Source organism: Sinohyriopsis cumingii, chromosome 11 (assembly GCF_028554795.1).
Source record: "Sinohyriopsis cumingii isolate HCF-2022 chromosome 11, ASM2855479v2, whole genome shotgun sequence".
Lineage (NCBI taxonomy): Eukaryota > Metazoa > Mollusca > Bivalvia > Unionida > Unionidae > Sinohyriopsis > Sinohyriopsis cumingii.
In genome coordinates, this window is record NC_142971.1 from 52,731,013 (window position 1) to 52,754,172 (window position 23,160).

The 23,160-nt window shown below is 37.5% G+C and overlaps 1 protein-coding gene across 1 annotated transcript in view; it reads right to left on the bottom strand.

Annotated features, from left to right (window-relative positions):
* Nucleotides 1-23,160, bottom strand: part of LOC149788458 (uncharacterized) — a 208,030-nt gene that overhangs the window by 76,619 nt on the left and 108,251 nt on the right. The window contains exons 52-58 of the mRNA XM_089973518.1: nt 18,664-19,228; nt 17,767-17,935; nt 14,245-14,466; nt 13,579-13,940; nt 12,008-12,365; nt 10,112-10,405; nt 1,951-6,190 (exon numbers count right to left, since the gene is read on the bottom strand). Of these exons, the coding sequence (XP_089829644.1) occupies nt 1,951-6,190; nt 10,112-10,405; nt 12,008-12,365; nt 13,579-13,940; nt 14,245-14,466; nt 17,767-17,935; nt 18,664-19,228 (6,210 nt within the window). The remainder of the gene's footprint in view (nt 1-1,950; nt 6,191-10,111; nt 10,406-12,007; nt 12,366-13,578; nt 13,941-14,244; nt 14,467-17,766; nt 17,936-18,663; nt 19,229-23,160) is intronic.

Here is a 23,160-nt window from a genome sequence, read left to right on the forward strand (position 1 = left end):
CTTTAATTTTACTATGAAAACAAGTGAAATTATCTCCTTAAATACTGAGCTACTTCTTTATGACACTGTTCATGGGAACAATAAATATGACCCATATTACAAATGAGACCAACCTATACCAATAATATGACCATGTTATGAGACCAAACAGATACTAATACTATGATCCATTTTACAAGTGAGACCAATCCTATATGTGTACTAATACTATTATCCATTTTACAAGTGAGACCAGTCCTATATGTGTACTAATACTATGATCCATTTTACAAGTGAGACCAATCCTATATGTGTACTAATACTATGATCCATTTTACAAGTGAGACCAATCCTATATGTGTTCTAACACTATGATCCATTTTACAAGTGAGACCAATCCTATATATGTACTAACACTATGATCCATTTTACAAGTGAGACCAATCCTATATGTGTACTAACACTATGATCCATTTTACAAGTGAGACCAATCCTATATGTGTACTAATACTATGATCCATTTTATGAGACCAATCCTATATGTGTACTAATACTATGATCCATTTTATAAGTGAGACCAATCCTATATGTGTACTAACACTATGATCCATTTTATAAGTGAGACCAATCCTATATGTGTACTAACACTATGATCCATTTTATAAGTGAGACCAATCCTATATGTGTACTAATACTATGATCCATTTTATAAGTGAGACCAATCCTATATGTGTACTAATACTATGATCCATTTTATGAGACCAATCCTATATGTGTACTAATACTATGATCCATTTTATAAGTGAGACCAATCCTATATGTGTACTAACACTATGATCCATTTTATAAGTGAGACCAATCCTATATGTGTACTAACACTATGATCCATTTTATAAGTGAGACCAATCCTATATGTGTACTAATACTATGATCCATTTTATAAGTGAGACCAATCCTATATGTGTACTAATACTATGATCCATTTTACAAGTGAGACCAATCCTATACCAATAACATGACCCATGTTATGAGACCAAACCTATAATAATACTAGCACCCATTTTACAAGTGAGACCACATTACATTTTGTTTTTCACCAGCTGAGAATAAATATCAGGTATAACAAATAAGATAGCAAATGAAGCAATTTTATGGGATTTGGGACCATGCCTGCCTTATAAGACTGGAAATGTAAATAACAAAAGATTTTTAAAAAATGTCCAGTCTCTTAGAATAGAACAAATTAAAAATAAACATGTCTCTCAAACATATGGCTACCAACAGACTAGAATGTGTTCATGGAACACAAATAACCATCCCAGGTGACATTAATAGAAAACTTTTACACATAGGCTAATGAATGGAGAAAAGAAAACACTATAACCCCACAATGTGAACAGCTGGGAATAACAACGTTGTTAGTGTTTGAACATGATATGCCATTACACCCAATGATTAAGTACTGTCAACCAGTTGCTGTTAAAGCAAAGTTTACAATATAATAATGGTCAAACACTAGTTTTTCAAACTTAAATGCAATCTTGCATAAAATTATGTAAGTTCTTCAAAACAATTACAAAAACTGTTGCTGTCTGTCTGCAACTCAAACCTTAAATAAAAATCATCCGTTGTGCAGAAATTGAAAGATATTAATTATGGGAAAAAGAAAAAGAAAAGTGCATCATAACTTAATCCCCAAAAAAGATAAAAAAATGATAGTAAAAATTTACTACAATGTGTCCAAATCAGCAAAAATAATAAATCCATGCCAAAATATTTATAATTAAGGTAACTTAAAGCAGGTGTCAATTTGGGCAGTTTACAAGTGACCACATCAGAGTTAGTCTCAACAACTGTTACACATTTGCCACAGATCATACATAAATTTCATATTTTATTTTAACAATGAATTTGTGGTATAAGCTGTGAAATATACATTACTTGTGAAATTACTGGATAAAAAGAATTTACCTATGATCAACCTGGAAATAAGTTGTGTTGGTAGCAGGAAGATATTTCAAAATTCTGTACTCAAGTGGTCTCATATTCTCCTCCACATAGGTTGTTCCCGCTGCACCACCATGACTTGCCATGTAGCTGCTGCCACCCTTTCCTCCATTGTTAGTAAAGAGGCCTCCATAGCTGTAACGATATCTGCAGTGTATACCCACACGACCTCCAGCTCCTCCTCCTCCCTGTCCAGAGCCAGCTCCTCCTTCTACATTGATCTCTCCATGACCAGTCATATTTGTAGTATGAATGAGCAGACTTCCACCACTGCCACCAGCAGCATTGGTACCCTGACCATCTGTCCCCTGCAGTGCCAGCATACCATTGAGCTCTATGTACTGCCCAACATTCCAGAAGAGGACACCACCTCCACTGCCTCCTGTCCCTTGTCCGTTTCCTCCTCCACTTCCAGCTACTTGAGGGCTCACCACTGACCCATAGGGCTCTGCAGCTTTGGTTGGATCAGACCCACCACCATAGCCTCCATGACCAGCTCCATATCCAATGTTACTGATGGTTGGTCCTGCACCTGGTCCTTTCTCTGGACCATATCCATGTCCATTCAGGTGGAACACTCCCTCACTCTCAATCCAGGCATAGGAGGTAAACAAGTCAGCATCATTCATATACAAATTACCTTGATACTTAACTTTGAATTCACTGCAGTTCAGGGTCATTTCAGAAGCTATTTCAAGGAAACCAACACTGCCACCAAGCTTAACAAATAGTTTATCAAAAGCAAAATTTCCCATCTCCGATACACGGACTATTTCTGAATTTTCCCACAATGCAGTATTAGCTGTTGACAGGAATTCCACCCATGCTCCTTTTTCAATGTAGAGTTCCAGTACACCAATGATCATCCCAGCAATGGTACTGTTTGTTCCATGCATGTAAAATATTGCTGGCAGGTAGATCTTTGCACCATATTCAATAATAAAACTGCAGGGGGCTTCTGATTTGTTTGTGACTGATTCTATAACCTCAGCAAATACTGTCTGATTTCTCTTCAAGTGCAGCTGACCAGTCTTGTCTCCAACAAAGTAGTCAACCTTGACAGTGACTTCTGTTACATTATTTGGGTGATAAACCATCAATCTGGCTGACCCTGTGAGCTCCATCTCATAAAATTCATAATAATATCTTGGTGGATCCTGAAGCAGTGTTGGAGCTGGGCTGTATTTTGCCCAATTGTCCGAATGGAGGTAAGTGCGGTCACCAGCCAGAATTGTAGTATTCAGCACTTTATCAAACTTTTTGAGGCGGTATTCTAGTTCTCTTGAGTTTTCCTCTTTGTAGGTTGTACCTGAAGCTCCAGCATGGGAACTTGTATAGATATCAGCACCACTTCCTCCATAATTATTGAAATATCCTCCGTACTGATAATGCAGGTCACATGTTATTGAAACCCTGCCTCCTGCACCTCCACCTCCTCTGCCAAAACCATCTCCTCCATTGACAGCTATCACACCATGTCCAGTCATATTGGTGGTGGTAAGGAAAACACTGCCTCCACTACCTCCTCCTGCATGAGCTCCACTTCCATCTGTTCCCTGTAGTGTCAGCAGACCATTCAACTCAAGCAAACCTCCGACATGCCAGATCAAGTACCCTCCACCTGAACCCCCAACACCAGCTCCATTTCCTCCTCCACTACCTGGCTCAAGAGGATGGTATATAGAATTGTATGGGACTCCTCCATATGCAGGTCCAGGACCTCCTCCCCAACCACCATGTCCAGCTCCAACACCAGTCCCATCAGAAAGAGTGTGACCAGCACCAGGTCCTTGTTCTGGACCATAGCCAACACCATCCATGTTTAATGTTCCCTGGCTCTCCAGATGTGCATAGGTAGAGTATAGCTCAACATAATTCATCAACAGCAAACCCTGATATTTTACCAAGAAATCAGATACTGTAATGCTCAAAGGTACAGATATCTGCCTGAATTCTGCCTTAGAATTCCTCATCACTTGCAGAATGCTGAAGGAGAAATTGCCTTGTGGTGTGATGAGAAAGTATGCTCCATTTTCAACCAAAGCTGTATGAGCTGTTGACTTGAAAACTACATCTGCCCCTCCACGGATCATTAATTTCTGTACTCCAGTTATTAATCCAGCAAGAACTGTTCGAGTTCCTAATAAGCTGACAATCTCTGGGAATATGATCTCTGCTCCAGCATCAATGATGTAACTACAAGGAGCCACAGTTTCATTAGCAACAGATTCCACCACTTCCACATAGAGATGTTGATCCTTTCTGACTCGTACAACACCTGTCCTGTCTCCATAGAACTTGTGGATCTTCACTGTTACCTCTGGTGATGTTGTTGAGTAGTCAAACATAATGTTGGCATGTCCCTCGAGATGGGCCTCATCAAATTCATACTCCACATAATCCTCCTTTATCATTGAATACAGCCATGGTTCTGCATGATCACGATATAATTCTTTATCAATGTCATCATTATTGACCTCTAGCCTTCGATTAGCAGCAACTACTGTGGTTTCTCCAGTTTTTGGATTGTACTTTATGTCTGCATACTGAGGTCCTCTAGCTGTCTCCTCTACATACACTGTGCCAGCTGCTCCAGATGGAATCCCTCCAGTACCAAGTCCTCCAACCACATTCAATCTGCCTGTAAATTTGTGGGCAAACCCAACCAGAACAGCAATCCTGCCTCCTGAACCTCCCCCTCCAGAGCCTTGTGGCGAGCCAGAGCCTCCACTGAAGTCCAGGTGGCCATAACCAGTAAAGTTGAGAGTGTTTACAAGGATGGCACCACCACTACCTCCTCCTCCATTTCCACTCTGACCAGCCTCTCCCTGTGCAGACACTTCCCCATCAATCCACAAGTTTTTGCCATTGATCCAATGAAGGTAGCCACCTCCTCTGCCTCCTTTTCCATTCCCATTTCCTCCTCCACTTCCAGCATATACAGGTTTATACACAGAGTCATATGGTGTTCCACCAACTTCAGGCTTTGGAGCTCCTCCATGGCCACCATGTGATCCTCCATATCCAATGTTACCAGAACTGGTCCCTCCTGCCCCTGGTCCTGATCCAGCTTGATATCCCATGTAATCCACATTGAGGAATCCCAGACTCTCAACTACTCCCTCATCAGAATAGATCGTTCCTCTATTAAGTCTCATCTCTCCTTCATACTTGATACTAACTTTGATGATATGCAGCACCAGACCAAAAGTCACATCTGTCAGTGTGGCCAAAGAACCACGCTGTATGGTCAGATGGCTGAAACTTATGTTGCCAGGTTGAGTCATGTGAGTAAAGTTTCCAGCCTCAAGTAGGGCAGTTTGAGCAGTGGAGTAAAAAACTACATCTGCTCCTTCTGCTATGGTCAGATTGTGGACATTTGTTATGAGGCCTTTTAATTCTGTTCTTGTCCCCAGCATGATGACAGTTGATGGTAGTCGAATCTCAGTATTTTTCTCCACCTTGTAACTGACTGGTGCTACAGTGTATCCAGTGGTAGACTCTTTGTACTCCACATGGAGTATCTGACCCACCTGTAAGTGCATGAGACCAGTTCTGTCTCCATCAAACTTGTGTACAATCAGCTCTGAGTCACTACCATCCATCCAGAGTACAGCATGGTTATAGGCATCTAGCTGGTCAAACTCATAAATGTTCCCACCCAAGTCAGACATAATAACTGTTGGTACAATATGATTTCTGTTATCATTATCTATAAGGAGTTTTGTGAAGCCATCCTCATACTGAATGCCATTAGTGGTGTTGATGATCTTCTTGCTGGTGAGACCTTGGTTGGAATCTGTGATGTACACTGTTCCTCCTGCTCCATTCTTTCCTTCATTGGAATTACTGGGGCCAGCATAGCCTCCATAGGCTATGTAGTCTCCACTGTATTCTCTGTACCAGGCAACATGCACAGCAACCCTGCCACCAGCTCCTCCAAAGCCCTGGCTGTAACCAGAACCACCCTCAGTGGTGATCATACCATGGCCTGAGAAGTTTGTGGTAACAATGTAGACACTGCCTCCACTTCCTCCACCACTACTGTCTCCAGTGGCATCCCCTCCAAGACTGCTAATGACACCATCACAGTGGAGAAACTCAGCAACACTGAGAGTAATGACACCACCACCTGATCCTCCTCTAGGTCCACCCCCCATGCTGCCTGTGTTATATGGGGTCTTGTATGATCCATAGGCTGCACCTAAAATACAAATGACTGGTCATATATATAAATAAAAATATTTCAAATGAGAAGTTCTGATGTCTTTTTAACCAAAAATGATAGTGACAGAACTGAAATATTGATGATGGTAAAAAAAAAGGTATAATGAATAGTCATAATGTTGAAATAGGTATAATTTACTATTTTATACAAAAATATAATAGCTAAACTTACATTGCATGCATATTTGTATTTATATATGTTTATGTGTATATATGTATGTAAGTATGTACATACATACATATGCATGCATGCATGTCTGTATGCCGAGTGGTCTAAAGCGTTCTCCATTACAGATCACTGCCATCTCACCTCTGTCTGTGTGGGTTCGAGTCTAGGATTCGGCCAATGTGGGTATGTGAGAAAGCTTGCCAGTAGCTTCTCATGGGTCAGTGGTTCTTCCCGGGGTTTTCTCGGGTTCTTCCTCCACCATTAATACTGGCTGCCATACATAGCCTATCGTGTGCTGAAAAATGACATTAAACCCAACGACAACAACAACAACAAGCATGTCTGTATGTATGTATGTGCATATGCATGTATAGGGTTCCGTGGTGTCTCAGCACTATAATAAGAATATATGGCTTATCAAGGTTCAAAAATGTAAACGTAATGATTGCAAAACTTTTACGAAGATAAACTCTACCACAAAACATAAACATGCTGTCTGCAAGATAAAAGGTAAAGATGTCAAAACATTTTGTCTCGATGTGGAAGTCTACATAATGTACTCAGCTAGAATGTTCCACTGTCAGTGGACACAGGCAAGGTATGCACCTGGTCAAGGTTATGCATGGGACAGATGTATCCATGCATGAGAGACAAGATATGACCTCATCTTTGCAGGAACGCCAATCTCCAGCAATGGGTTCAATGTTCTGAATTTTGTCTGTAGAGTTTTCATTTCACATATCATATATATCTGCATGTAAGTCAAGTCAAACTGCAAACAACAAAGATCCTGATCTGCCATAGTTTAATGCACTTGCAGATCAGGGTCTATGTTGTTTGTTCTACTGATTGCTCCAAACAAAAGCCACAGACCCAGATCTACCAGTGGACAACAGAAGATCTGGGCCTGTGCAGTTTGCAGTTTGACTTGACTTATAAGTGAGTACAGATGGTATTTTTGCAAACTATAAACATGACAACTTATATAATCTCTAAAGTCAATAAATGGAATCTTTCATTTTGAAATAGATGATTATAAGGCATATTTTGGCTGCCCTTGCATTACTCTTAGAAATAATATAACTATGCAGCCAACAATATATACTTTTTACATATTTAACAAGCAAATCATGTTTCTGTGAGATTTGGGAAATCTAAGGTTTTGCAAGGCTTTTAGTGTAGAAGGGAATCAGATACTAGTATAGAAAGTGATCAATGAATTATCTTTACAAATAATTTATATGGATCTTGTGGTTGTCCTAACCATCAATTACAAAATCCAATGGAAAAGAATAAGTTATGAAGAAAAATACCCATAAGATTCCTGCACCATCCACAAACTTAAATACTAATAATAATGTTCATTTCTGCAAAGCTATAATAACTGATACCTGAGACAATAAATTTATTCACTTTATAAAATGTTGTTGCTGTTGTAAGGTTTAATACCATTTTTCAGCACAAGATAGGCTATAAATGGTGGCCAGTATAAATGGTGGAGGAAGAACCTAGAAAAACCCCGGAAAGAACCACCGACCAACAAGAAGCTACTGGCAAGCTTTCTCACATGCCCACATTGGCCGAACAAAAGACTCAAACACACACAGACAGATGTGAGATGACAATGATTTGTAATGGTGAGTGGTTTAGACCACTCAGCCACTCAGGGCCCCTATAAAACATTTTGTACTTGTAACCAATGATTTCTTCTTCCTTCAAAGTTTTTGGTTCAGTTTACACAATGTTATGCTGTTGACATTTCCCAATGTAGAACACCAGTTTGCTCATATTATGACGCTGATGAACTGACATAGTTACAAGCAAAACACCTCATATACTTAGAACTAAAACTCAGCATTAAACCAATATGGATGTATGCATAAGGTTTTATAACACATAAGCAAAATCCTGGCAATATAACGCCATGCAGAAGTCAGTTTGTACAAATGTAAAGATAAGAAACTGATAAAATTTTAAGGAAAACAAACCTAGAAATAAAAGAAAACATGTACTTATACACAATAAAAGATGACAGGCAAAGATTCTGAAACTGATTTTTAAAGGTTTAAACATAAAAGCAAAATAATAGTAAAAAAAACAATAAACCTTTAAAATGTAAAGTCCTATTTGTTTAATATAAACAGCATTCTTTTAGAAAGTTCAAGGTTTCTTTGGAAGTGCATCTTCAAAAAGCTTCTTAACTGAGCTAAAATCCAAAAACTCTTGTCTCACAGGATTGGAAATTTATATTGAAGCTGGACAACCCTTAAATATTTCTAACAACTACAGCTGTTCATGCTCCTGACAGCACAGATCAAACTTCTAGGACCAGTGTTGCATGGTTCAAAGTTGGTATCTTTGCTCAATGCTATCAATGAATATAATGCATTATTATATGCTCATTTTTTTTCTCCAATAACTTTACATTGTCAGAATCATGCAATATTTTACAATATTGAACTCGTGTGCAATTCATATTGAACTCACATAAATAAAGAAACTACTTTCTACTGTAAACAAACAATGGACACAGATGCCAGAACTTTTGATTTATTTTATTTGTCTGTGGATGAAGTAAACCAACTGAATAAACTAAAGCAGATGTTTCGTGGACTGCCATATATGAGCTGCTTTGCCACATTCCGCATTAACGTTTTTGATACAATGTTTAGGATTTAGGCTAGTTATGGACACCAGATAGGGTCCTTACAATTAACATGCAAGTGACAAGACATAAACCATCTTTAGCTGGTAATAAGAATGGCAAAAAATATACTTACAGTTTTACATCCTGAATTTCCTCAAAATGTACTTTCTTAGTTCTGCAAATCTGAATTACATGAGCTATGTCATGGGTTCTCAAGTTTGATTACACATTTCAAAATTGTACTGTAATTTCAACAATATTCCAAGTGCAATCACATCCTCCTTACTGCACTCAAAATGAAATAAACATTAAATTCCATAGCATCTTTTTGATAATTGCAATTGAAAGACTTCATATTTTTCCCACATTATGATTTCAAATATTCAATGGCAGAACAGAAACACACTTGCAGATGTTAACATGCTTGATCCGTCACTACTGATATCTGATGTACTCCATGCAGAATCACAAAATTTCATAGAAACAAAACAAACACCAGAATCTGTCATTCCAGATCAAATGGAAAAGTTGTTGCAAAGTGCAATCATTCACAACATGACTAAAAATATCAATTTTAAGTAGACCAAAATGCCATTTTCTTTTGAACGTTATGTCTAGCGCACGACTAAGTTCAAATTTATCTGGGTGGAGTTATGTGCACATTAATAATGTTGTTGCTGTGTTATGATGAATCTACGCTTGTGTATTTAGTTTGGAATACGGCATTCAGTTACTTTGTTTTGTGTAGTGTATTTTTGTTTACATAATTAAGCCTTATATAGAATAAGAAAATGAGCATATAATAAAAAGGTTACTGCATTTGTATGGGGAAAATATGAACTCGTTTTGTCGGATGGATATACTGCACTCCCAAGGTCGTGCAGTATTTCCAACTGAAAAACTTGTTCACATTTTCACATACAAATGCAGTAACCTATAATTATTGCTAATCTGCATCTATATTTGTATTACTGCATTATGGTCCACATGGGTTAAATAAAAGTCACCATATTTTTTTTATTATATGGGTTGCTAAAAAAAATGTAAAATATGAAAAGATTTATATGACTGAAATTTCTTACCTCTAGTGTAGTTGAGAAGATGGGTTCCACCACCAAAACCGCCATGCCCAGCCCCTGTTCCAACACCATTTAAAAGGCTTCCCTGACCTGCCTTAGTGCCATTTCCACCACGGCCATTGACATCCAGAGTTGCTTCCCCTTCTAAGCGGATACTGCCCACTGATACTGTTAGCTGATCTGCAGATATGCGGGAGTCAAATCTCATCATGATGTCAGATACTTGGAAATGGAAATGGGTCTGGTGATTGATCAGGGACTTGGCTTGTAGAGACAGTCTCCCAAGTGATAGAATACCTGTGTAAAGGTAGAAAACTCTGTAACAAAATCTTGAGAGTCATTGTAACCATGCATGAAATTTTGAAGGTACTCTATAAGTAACGCATATACATATTCCTGTATGCTTAAAAATTTACAAAGATAAAATACACCCTGTTGTCAGATATGCTGTCTGGTCAAATAAACAGTCTATTTAGAAGTGACACTCACTTCATCACAGCCCAAAAGAAGTACTCAAAAGAGATGGTGGTTAAAAACTAAAAACTTGGGAAGCTGAAGAAAAAACTTGGTACATAAACAACAAATACTTTGCCCATTTTTTTTTGTTGAGTAAAAGTTACATGTTTTGGTACCCTAATAATGCAAAAACATTTTCTACTGATACTTATGTTATTGCATTGTAATTATTTATCAGGATTGCTCTGTGTTATTAAATAGGAAGAAATTTTATTGTCACATAAGCTGGGTTAAAAATCTACACTTTGAAAGAAAATTTTAAAAAAAACATTTGCATTACCTTGTGAAAATATACAAATTCTGAATTAAAACTGCATACACATCACTTATGCTATGCATGCCACTATATGGTTGATATGTAAATCCAAGACAGAAAAATCATTAAAAAAAGGAAGAAAAAATAAATAAACCATTAAAATTTTAAAAATTGTCCCCAGTAATTTCCAAAACAAAGTGCAAATGTGTAGTCATTTTTTGACTGAGATAAGGCTATAGCTGATGTAGTGAAATAAATATAATGTACTCACATAGCTGTCAATATATTATAAGCTACATGAGCACAGGTAGATAAGTATATGTAATAAACACCTTGGTTTATTGGTTGCTGATCCAATTCTTATTTTGTCTGATGATCTTGGCATAAACCTGATATACATGTACCATGTCCCCAATTATGTTCCCTGTCATATGGCAGTCACTATCCAAAGCAATACCATATTAATTACAGAAAGACATTAATTAGTCAACTTGCACAGCTTGAAAATAAATTCACAAGAAAACAAATGCAGTGCTCAGCTGCACTGCATATAATAGAATATGAAAAAAATGAAGCTGATGTGGCTTTCTTCCGAAGTGAGTTTAGCTTCTACATGGACAGATGTTCCGACAATGGATTTATATTACTAAACTTTGATAAAAGATTAAATATGAAGCTGACAATGCTATGTGAGAGCATGTACATATATTTGGATCCAAAAATCATGTACATATATTTGTATCTACAAATATTTATCTACTTTAAATGCATTTAAACACTGTACGGTGCAACTACTACCACTAAGAATGTTATATTATTTGCGTGAAAACAGAATATTTATAATTTTAAAGATTACCTTTCTCTGTAGTAAGAAAGTCAAACATTGAGTTACTTGTACTCATAAAGTCTTACCACTATTCTGTACTTCTTTCTTTTAAAAAAGACTAACCAAATAACAAAAAGAGACACCATTATTGCCTCTTTAAAACACTACCATGATAATCTCAGTTTTCTTTGTTTGTTTGTTTGTTTATGTTTGTTTCCAAATTACATGAAAAGCCTGTTTGGTCCATCAAATCTGCCAGAGATTAACACTCCAGTAAGAAATAAATAATACAAAGACCTACCACTGTCAAAGATAGTCTCAACTCCATTCTGTATCTTGCTGTTAGTGGCCAATCGGCCAATCTGCACCTGTCTCTCTTCTTCAACGGTTAAATTTAAAACTCCAGCTAAGTGGCCATCAAGCTGCAGCACTGGGTGTTGGGTCCCAATGAGCCTCAGATCTGATGAAGCGTACATCCTGGCACCATGATCAACGTCAAAGTTTACTGGAGGTGAGGACCTAAGAATGCTGAACTCGTCGTACTCGATGTAGAAGGTTTGTCCAGCCTGCATGTGGAGTGCACCAGATCCATCACCAAGGACTAGACCAATGTTGATTGATGTAATACCAGCCCTTCCATCAGATATTTCCAATGCAGCCTGGAGAGAAAATATTTATCAATATTTCGATCAAAAAACCTCATTTATCTTAACTCATCTGGAGACATGAGTAAGGTTTGTATGCAATATTCAACCTTCCTGTCAGGCCCATTGTTTAATTGGCTAGAGAAGACTTACCTATAAGGAAAGTTGAATACTTTAACATTGAGATTAATTTAAACAACTTTAACAGTAAGCATAATCTAAGGTATGGACAAATGGATGAATAAGTATAAAGATGAATAACCACACAAATGCCAAAAGTGAATACTATGTCAATATTCTGTCAAGGTACAGGCTCAACAATAAGGGTGGTCAGATAATCAAGTCTGTATGTGCTTATAAAGGCATGTTTGGGGGAAATGGTGTTGGCTTGGATGAATAAAAAATCTGGATGATCAAATATGTTTAAATTCTTGTACAGTATATCCATCTGAGTGCTGTGAATTTTCAGCCAATTTAGTAAGTAAACAAGAACACCATAAATTGTCCATTATATGCCTGCCCAATATATATTTACAAGTTCTGTTTGTATACATTAAAAGGATATAAGATATTCTGGAAAGCATCAAATTGTGGGTCACAGTGACCTTTATACCAAACTTGCAACCTTAAAAGTAAAATACGCCACCACTGCTTTAAAAGCAAGTCTTTTATTAAGTTATTTAAAGGATGATAGTGTAGTTCACAAGTTACAATCTAGGAACCAACTGTCTTTATTTGGACTGTGATGACCAGGATCTTCAAGCTTCTTCAGCCAAACAACTACAACTTGTCCACCACCCTTGCAAGGATGCCATCTTTAGAATTTTGTGTTTTACTTGTAATTCAGATTATTTAAGAGAATCTTTTTCCCTTGTATGTGTCATAGTGGCACGGAGCTGTGACTATTTTCCCAAGTGATAGCCATCCATTACATGGCTAAGATACATGGTTCAGAACCTGAGATATTTTGTTAAATCCACTTTAATTTTTGGGAAACCAAAAACAGACAGATGGACTGATGTCTTAGCATGATACCTTTCAACTCATATCATATTGAAACGAAGTTTCTTGACTATAAACTAGAAGCTACAAAAGCTCATGTTGCATTGGCATAACAATTCAAAGGATTTATTCCATATATTGTGAAATAAGACTTTGGGATTTCATTAAAGAAGTGAGCAATAAATTTCTAAAGGTTTTAATTTATTATTCTTATCAAATCTATTACCAGGTTATTTAGCAGAATGTGATCGAAGTTGAGATCAGCTTTGTTGTCATTAATAACATTATCATCAACATGTCGTGGATTTTTCTCATATATAACCAATGGTTTGGCTGGACTGAGGGATTTGCCATCAATATATAGTCTACTCTGATATGTATAGGGGTCTAGTCTGTCCTCTACAAACACAGAACCAGGTCCACCACGGTCACCAGATGTTGTGCCCTTTTCTCCATAAGCTATCAAAGCTCCACGATATTCATTGGCATCATTGGTATGGATTGCGATTCGGCCACCAGAACCTCCACCAGCCATTTCATGTCCCTGGCCACCAATGGCTGCCACATTACCATGGCCTCTAAACTGCCCTATAGTAAATAAAAAGGATGATGTTAATGCTAGCAAGCAAGAAATGGTCACAGCATACAATTTCCAATCAGACAGAAAAGTCTCTGTAGTAACACATGAAATAACTTGATGAAAAATAATGAAGAATCTAAAATATCAAAACTGATATTAAACAGCTGATTTCTTGGTCACTAACAAATATAATGTGTTAACATTATTTCATTAAAGTCTGAATTGGCCAATATTGTATGGAAATTTTACCCATTTTATAGTGAAAGTTTACACAAAATATCACCTATGCAAGACAAGTAAACTAAACTGGACCTGCAATGATGTAGATGGCACCTCCACTACCACCACCACTGTAAAGTGTACCCTGGGCACCATTGGCACTGATGGAACCATCCAGCTGGAAAATTGCAGGAACAATAAGCTTCAGTGTACCTCCTCCTCTGCCACCTGATGGACCTCCTCCCTGACTGCCTGGGTCACTGGCCTGATAGACAGATCCATACGCTACACCACCCTCCCCTCCATCAGCTGAATCTAGAGAGAGAAGTACGATTCTAGAAATGAAGTGGGATGGGAGACATCTTTATCTAATAGATATTACCCTTTCAATGAAATTCAAATGAAACCAGGCATACTAAAGGTTTATTTTTTATGGCTATCCATACAAAATAAAGTGAGAAAAATAACTTACAAATATGTGACAGAATAGAGAGGTCAGCTAATGACAGATCAAGAGATTTGCAAAACTAGGTCAGAAGTTTTGACTTCAGAAAGGGAGTACTTCCATCTACCAAATTTCTAGCATGCAAATTGACAAAAATTGCAACTAAAAATTTCTGTTTTCTAATATTAAAATATGCACATCATCTCGTCAAATCATTCCTTTTATTGTAACTTGTTGCCATTCATACTCTCCTTATATGTGCCACAAGAAATTTCAGCATTCTTAGGAGATCCTGGAATATATTTCTGATGGTTTACACAAAAGATAAAGAAACAATATAAACCTTTGAACCAACCATGTAAACCCATGACAAGTCATTTTGGAAAAAGAATGGTTAATCTCAGTGGGTATTCACATGACTTCAGCATTACAATGGCAGTTAGTGACATGTACTTTAATCTGGTTTTAAGTCTAAAACAAATTACACAACCATGACCTGTAAAAATTAGGTCACCTGTAGCCATCCTGTTGATGCATTTTTTTGTTATTGTTTAAAAACGTCTTTACCTTTAAAGTGTTTGTGGTTATAAAAAATGTGGTCATAAAAGATTAAATAAAGCTGAGTGATATTTGTGTCTTTTGCAAGACAGTCATTCATAGCAGTGCTGGTTAAAACAATCTGCACATTTCCTGTGGACTCTCCTAAGCAGTCATGTTTACAAAGGCTTAAATCAAGGTCAGTGTATTTTATATCTGATTCATTAGTATAATCTATCTCTGCAAACTTCAAACAATGAAGCCAAACTGACCTTGCTGACAGAATCAAAGGGAAATGAATTGTTTCATGCTGATGGCAATTAGCCACTAATTGTTTCGCTGTGCTGATTAAGCCAGTTCAAAGTCACTAAACTAGAAAAAATGTGAAAATCATTGGAAACATAATTCTTAAAAAATAATTTTGTGTACATGGCAAATTTCACTGAGGGAAGGGAGACAACCCTCATCGCAGGAGGAAACCTTCCTGACAGAGAGCTTTATAGGAATTAACTTACCAGTGAGGTACATCTATCATACCAAAATAAAAAGTGTTATATTATTGAAATTGGCTCCACTTCCGTTACATAGACGACAAATGGCCAAAAGATGTATGCCTTGATATTTCACAATTTTTTTGTCCTTTCGCAATAAACTGCCCAACTGCAGCTGCTTCCCTTCATCTTAAGCAGGAAATTTTTTAATACCTGGAGTCATATGGTATATTAAATAAGAGTTACTTCCCTTGTACAATGTTGGGTTAAAATTAAACCTTTCACTACTTTGTCTTAAATCCTTTTGAGGACATGAGTACTACAAACTCCCAGTTCTAATGGGTAGGGGTAATGATCAGTGATAAATTCAAGATTGCTTATGTACAGATAAAATGTCATAATAGGCCTTGTCGCTTGTGGAATAATTTTAGTTTAAAAATATACCTATGCACAAATAAAACAAGTCTGAATGACCCACCATGCTTTAAAAAGAAAAGAAAACGTCAACAAAAACAACTTGGGTACTACCCACCATCAGAATGTTATTCATTGGAATAGACCTAAATATTTAAATAGGTTCTTATGCAGAGATGCTGCTAGGATTTTATCAAAGGTGGGGAGTTTCATTTGTCACCTATAAAAGAGGAAGGAGGAAAAAAAAGAGAGGTGAAGGAAACAGCCAAAGTTTAACATTTACTTAACCCTCAAATATCCATCTCTCTTCTGCCTGCTCCATTCAGTTAAAGCTCTACTGAAATCAAATTCCTCATAAAATATCTTCTCTAGCTGTATGATCATTATTCTGCTGATGGTTTCTGAGATTAATCTATCTATATCTGTGTATACATATTGTTCTGTGCTGAGAACCCTATTTAACAGTCTGCTGTCCGAAAGCAGCATAAGCAAAGCTAGCTTAGCCTGCCTAAACAAATTGGGAAAAAGTTCTTTATGGTTGTGACGTACAATTTTTCATCGTTCATAAGTAGTGTCTCTTGGATATCTCTGCTCAAAAATAAGATTTTGTACTAACACAAGCTCTGCCAAAGTTTCACTTTCTTCACTAAGTGCTTTGATGACTACCATGCCAGATTTTTTGTCTCTTACATAATGCTGTATTAGAGTTTCAAGTCCATCAATGCCATAGTGTGTTTGTTCAGACTTTGGTATTTTGATCAAATGAACATCCTAACTTTTTAATGTCCTGTAAGATTTCTATTTTTTCAATGTACCTTAACCCTTAGAATGCTAGATAATTGTGCAGCACAAGATCCCTCAGTGCTGAATTGTTTGAGGAAAATAAAGAAAATTGTGCTCTATTTTAAAATTGCTTGTATTTTACTTAGGCTTGGTATTCTGCCTTTGTTACATTTAATTTCAAAACACTGCTGAATAGGGTGTTGACTGCATACTGCCTGTTTTTGTCTGTCCCCCATGTACAACGGTCTCACATTCAGCATCATTTTTGGGTTCAAAATCACTCACTGGTTTTTCTGGTAACAATTTTCCAACTCCAATAATCAGATATACTTCAAAACTTTAAAAATATTGTCATCATCGCTATCAACAGCCATTATTTGCTGATAGAAATCATCATCTGATGATCAACCATGATGATCACTAAATAGCCCATATTTTGAACAAGCATTTCTAAAATTTCCTTTATGAATGCAAGGTTAAAAGTACAACAGAATGCACGTTTCATGGCCCAATTTTATGTCAGTCAAATCTATTTTTACATCCATTTATATCAAGCTTTAGTACCCAGTATTGTAAACAGTTGCTACAAATACAAATGTCATGACAAGTACTACAAGAGCCTTACTAGTGGTGCAACTTATGTTGCGACAAATATTTAAAATAAAATTTGTATACTGTGCAAAGTACATTTTTATATGTGTGACTTGAAACTAACTTGCAGGAGTTCTTGCACATCACTGCTCTCCAAGTGTGCAAATTTGTACAAATTGTGTGCACCCTGGCAGCCTCTCTACTTATGACCTTCATAAACTGTATCTGACTTATTTTCCTTATAAGTCATTTTCACATTTTTTAAGAGGATTATACCTTACAGAGTTCCTAAGATAAAAAATACAATGATAACCCTTTTCAGACATGTCTTGAGTAGTGACCCCTTGAACATACCTCCTCCACGAGAGGCATACCCTCCTCCTGCCCCAACCTTAGCTGGTTGACCACGACCTCCAAGTGGAGCAGTACCACTGCACAGTAAATTGGCCAAGGGTTCCAGATAAAAGTCTGTGGCCTCAACTATAAAGCTGTCTGCTTTAAATTCTGCACTATACTTGATATCCTGTAAGAACAGATCTTGAAAATAATGTCATGCAATATAAAGAAAAGATTTAGAAGCCCAAGAAATAGGTTATTATTTTTTAAATTTCTACTAAACAAATCAGGATGAAAAATTTTAATACTGACTTGAAACATCAAAGTTTACAAAATTAATCTCTTCAATCTGAGAGGTATGGATAAAAGCATGGTTGACTTATCAAAATGCAATCTGTTGTTAAGAAACTAATAACAAGTTAAATATATACAGGACACATTGCTCAAAACCAAGTCCTATTAATCATTAAATTAAATAATGTTTCACAATAACAGCAGGTATACCTAACCTCATCCATCATTCATCACTCAAATGAAGACCCTGATGACAAACTCTTGGAAAATCAACATCAATTCATAAATTTTAACCATTATTCAGTACATTTCAATGAGCACAAAAAAAAATGTACTAAGAGTACAAAAAATGGTCTATTTTTTGCCCATTAGCAATTGTTTTAAATTAATTTTTGATGTCACTATTATGATGAAAATAAAGATGTGTTAAACTCAGTGTTGCTAAAATATTGTTATTTACAGTACATAGGTGAAGAAGAGTTAATGAAAGTGTCATTTGTCCTATGTTAAACATACTTTAAGCTAAGTTATGAGTACAAAATGTTGAACCTTGCACAGTTTTGTATTCAAGAAATCATAGATCAAAGACATGTGGCTGGAATAAAAGTTTCCACATCTTACCAGTATTCCTACTGTGAGTTTCAGGCCCATAGGAGGTGGGAGTTCTATCTTAGCCTCAGCTCCAAGCTCCATTGTGGCAAATCTGAACCAGCCAGGCTCACCAGCCACCAGGGTTCCATTCTCATAATAACTTGTAGATGCCATGGAACCAATACTAATTTTTCTTCCTGGCACAATCCTCAAGTGGCGAGTTCCAATGATTTCACCATTCCATAAAAAGGCAACCTCTCCCAAGCCCAGGATATAGACCAAAGGAGAGAGGTAAACCTTAGCGCCACTGCCCACCCACAGATTGATGGGTGTTTTTGTCAGTTCTTGGTATTCTTCCAGATAAGCAACCTGATTGGCTTGGAGATAAATCCGTCCTGATTTGTCCCCATATATTTTTGTGACAGTCAATTCTCTGTTTCTGGAGTCTCCAGTCTTTATTTGAAGAGATGCATTTCTGACCAAGTGGACCTCATCAAATTTGTACTTGGTGTCAGATCCTTCATCCAAGACATACTGATGATCCCATGTTCTGCCCAGGTTGTCCAACATTAGCTGTTTGTATGTAATTCCATATCTGCATAATGATAAAAACAAAAAGTAGGAATGCTTTGTTTTGCTATACAAATTAAACCAATTTGTTCTAGTAAAATATGTTTTGTCCTTAATACTTACCCAGTCGTAATGCACTGGGAGAACTACTACTACCTCTGAAATCCAGCCCTCCCAGACTAAAACATGTCAGCTAAAAAGATAAAAGTTATCTGCCCACCTAGGTCAGAGATAGTGATCTCCCCTTGATACACAGACTGGTGCCAAAACCCATGATTACTTTAGTTACTACTGGAGTGGAAGGCACACTCTCAAGGTGGATGTAACTGCATGGAGGTTGGGAAGGTGCAATTTATTATGATGTGTAAATATTATGGGGAAAAAACTGATTTTATGAAAAAAATTGGTTTATTCTTAAAATACATTACCCAGTAATAATGTCCAAGGAGAGAAGAAGCTGAGGAAGTTACATCCTCTTACCCCAGTGAGGCCATCTCCTGTTACCTAAGATTTGTGAGACAGATTCTAGATAACATGACTGGAGAATAGAAAATAGACTCCTTATGTTGGTGAACAGCTTCAAAAGGAAAAAATCTCCTGCACACAAGTCCTGTGGATGTTCTATAGCAGAACCCTTTAAAACTGTTGAATGACTTGGGAAGATAACCTGATTATAGGTCATGGCACAACAGTTGAGTTGAATCTTTTGGAATGAAGGTCTGAGATAAAATCTGAAGACAGTGAACTATGATGTCTATCTCAAAGTATGGATAATGTCAGTTACAGAACCATTTTGGCTGTAATAGAATGTTTGTGGTGACTGGCCTAATTTTGTGAGCGTACATGCATATCAAATTCAATGATCTGGGGTTATTTCCTGATATGCACAGTGAATGTGCCATTTTATGCAGGATAAAAGTGCCTGTGCTGACATGGCATCTTTACCTCTTGGTGGGGGTAAGAAGAGGCTGGATCTCAATCAGCACACTGGTTCGGTCCTTTTCAAGAACCACTTCAGAACTCGCACTGGGACTGGGGCCTATAGATATCATGAGTGATACTGACCCATCATGACAGAACTGGGTCAACTGGTAGCGCATGTATTTCACTGATATCACTAGCGCAAGTATGAAGCAGATCTTATATGAGAGGTGAACTAATTAATCCCTCGAGAGCAGTTTCAAAGCGTCTTATTCAGTCAGATTAGCACCCATGTTAAGATTCCATTTTGGGCACAGAGCCAAATCTTTTGCAGATGAAAAATTTAAATCTAACAGCAGATAGAATAGATCACTGCTTTGTCTGACATCCTTGCTTTCATGATGACACAGATATTGTGGAACAGTAGGCTTTAATTGTGATTGGCACTAACTGTTTCTCATCAAAGCGGTGGAACAGGAAGTTAGCTATTTGAGGTACTGATGAGTTCAGCAGTACAATTTTTCTACTATGTACTTTCAAGGGTAAAGGACTGTCTCACATGAGTGATTCTCATCACCACTGAGGGAATTCTTTGTTTATGAAGGCTCGTTTAACATGGTCCATCAACTCTGGATTGGGGTGCAATGCTTGCCAATTTGGTTGCTTGTGTAAATCAAACAATATTTTTCATGGAGATTCAACTGCCATTACATTCATAAAAACACTGAGCCATAATTTTCCCATTTCAGTGGAGCAATTAGGATGAAGTGACACTCTGATTCTCTTGCTTTCTTAATCATATTTGGATACAGGTGTGTCAGAGGATGAGTGAACGCATCAAAGCCATTCCAATCTCTGGAAAGAGCATCAACTGCCTACGTGTTCAGATCTGGGGCTGATTAGATAAAGACTGAGTTTTGCATCCCCATTTAATCCAATAGATCTGCTAATGGTTGATCCCAGCAGGCACCTTTGCAAGTAAAACCTGAGGGATGAAGATATTCTGCCTGTATTATTTGATTGATGCTATTATCTCCAGTCAGTCAGGAATATGATGAACGTGTATGTGAATTTGCCATTGAAGACACAGTTTAGCAATTCCCAAAGAAGAATGCAAAGGTATGGAGACTTTGTTCTATCTTGCTTTCTGAGAAAAATCAACACAGTGGAGTTAGCCAAGTGAGGTTCTTCAATTTCCTGAGATGGGACCTCATCAGCATGTTTGTTCCAAGGATCTCGGTTCCAAAAGCCACTGGACAACAGTGTCATTCTAATAGCCTCATAAATAGGTAATCTAGGACAATGATGTCCACTGTCACATCAAGTAAGTCCCAAGGGGCTGAGAGATGGTTCTTTGTAAGAACTGAAGCCCCAGTGAAGTGATTTAAATGCATGTTCCCTGTGGAAGACACACTCAGTTCAGGAGGAACTGTTGGTCTGAAATGTGATTCTTGGAAGGACCAAGCTATCAACTGCATAATAGACAACTAGGCAGAAAAGTATTACCTGGCCAGAGAGTGACATGGAACCATCATGATATTACACAGTATGTCTCCACCAACTGGATATTTTATCCCCATGAAAGACTGTATACAGATGCAGAGAAAGAATATGTGACTGGATCATCTTAAACAATCCACTCACGCATTTTTGTAAGCTCGACTGGTTTCAGTATTGACCCTGAGCAATTTATATGACTGCATGAAGAGAAAATAAGGTGGAAAGGTCCTCTTCTCTATGCTTTTTATCCACACTGATTCTGAAGAACCATGACTTTGAAATTGTATTGGATCTGCAGGGCTGTTCCCCACTAGAAGAGCAAATATAAATTAGATATTGTGGCACGACTGACCATGAATAGTTCTGGGTGCACTGTGGCACTCTGGGTAGACTGAGCATTAAGAGTGCCAGTGCACTGATGTCAATACAGCATATGGCATGCTGATTAATGTAAGAGGGTCTATAATTTAACATAGTAGGCAGGATTGGCTTCATTACTGACCTCATTCGGTCAGATTCAGAAGGTACAGTCTGATGGTGATAGAACAGGGCCACTGTAAATACTACAAGCTTGTCAAATTCCTTTTGTTGGAGTAGGCTATAAGATATGTAACCTACAAAACCAGTCCCAAAACCATACATGGTGACATATGAGGTGCTTATTGACAAAGGCTTCACCATTCTCATGGCTGCTATGTGTCTGTAATGCTCTCAGCTACTGGACCTGACAGCTAACTACTGGTTGGTCTTTGTTGATCAGGATGTCAAAAGATGCTGTAACTCTGCAATAAACTATTGAAGGAGGAGGAGAATGGAAGTATGGTGGCAAAATGCAAGATCTTATCAATTGATGCTCAGAAGGCGGTCTTCTCTTTTCAGCAAAATCTAACAAAGATGATGGAACTTGTACGCATACCTCATCTCTAGATGAACAGAGCAATGATGATGCCTCCTGTTCAATCTGAGATGAAAAAGGAGAAGATTTTCTAAAGAGGCAATCCACCATGTTCGCAGGATGTCCTGACTGGGATTTGATCACTAAGCAAGTATTCCCTTTAAGTGGTAAAGGCATGAGAATGCAGTGAATCCATATCCTGCATGAACTGGGGCACTAAACTGATAACCAGGTGCATCATGGTGGAGCAGGCAAACTAAACCAAGACCGTCTGTCTTTTGATTTAAATGGTAAGATCGACTGTGATTATGACCTGCTATTATCTGGCATGTATGGCAGATTCCAGTTTTAATGGAACAGTGCCATTTTATCTTGTATGACATTGTGCCATTATTTGAGTGGAGATGGGTTAGGGGAAATTTGATCCACAACACCTGTCCATACAGCTTACTTAAATCTCAATGTCAATCCAATGTAAATGATAATGGCTTTCCATCTTGGCTTACAATGTACAATCAACTGTGATGGTAAGACACAGTGACTTTAAAATGGTCACTAAGTATATGATCCCTTTGAGTGGCAAAGACTTAAGAAAACAGTGAAAAGCAACCTCCCTTAGGTATTTAGGCTGGAATCAATTG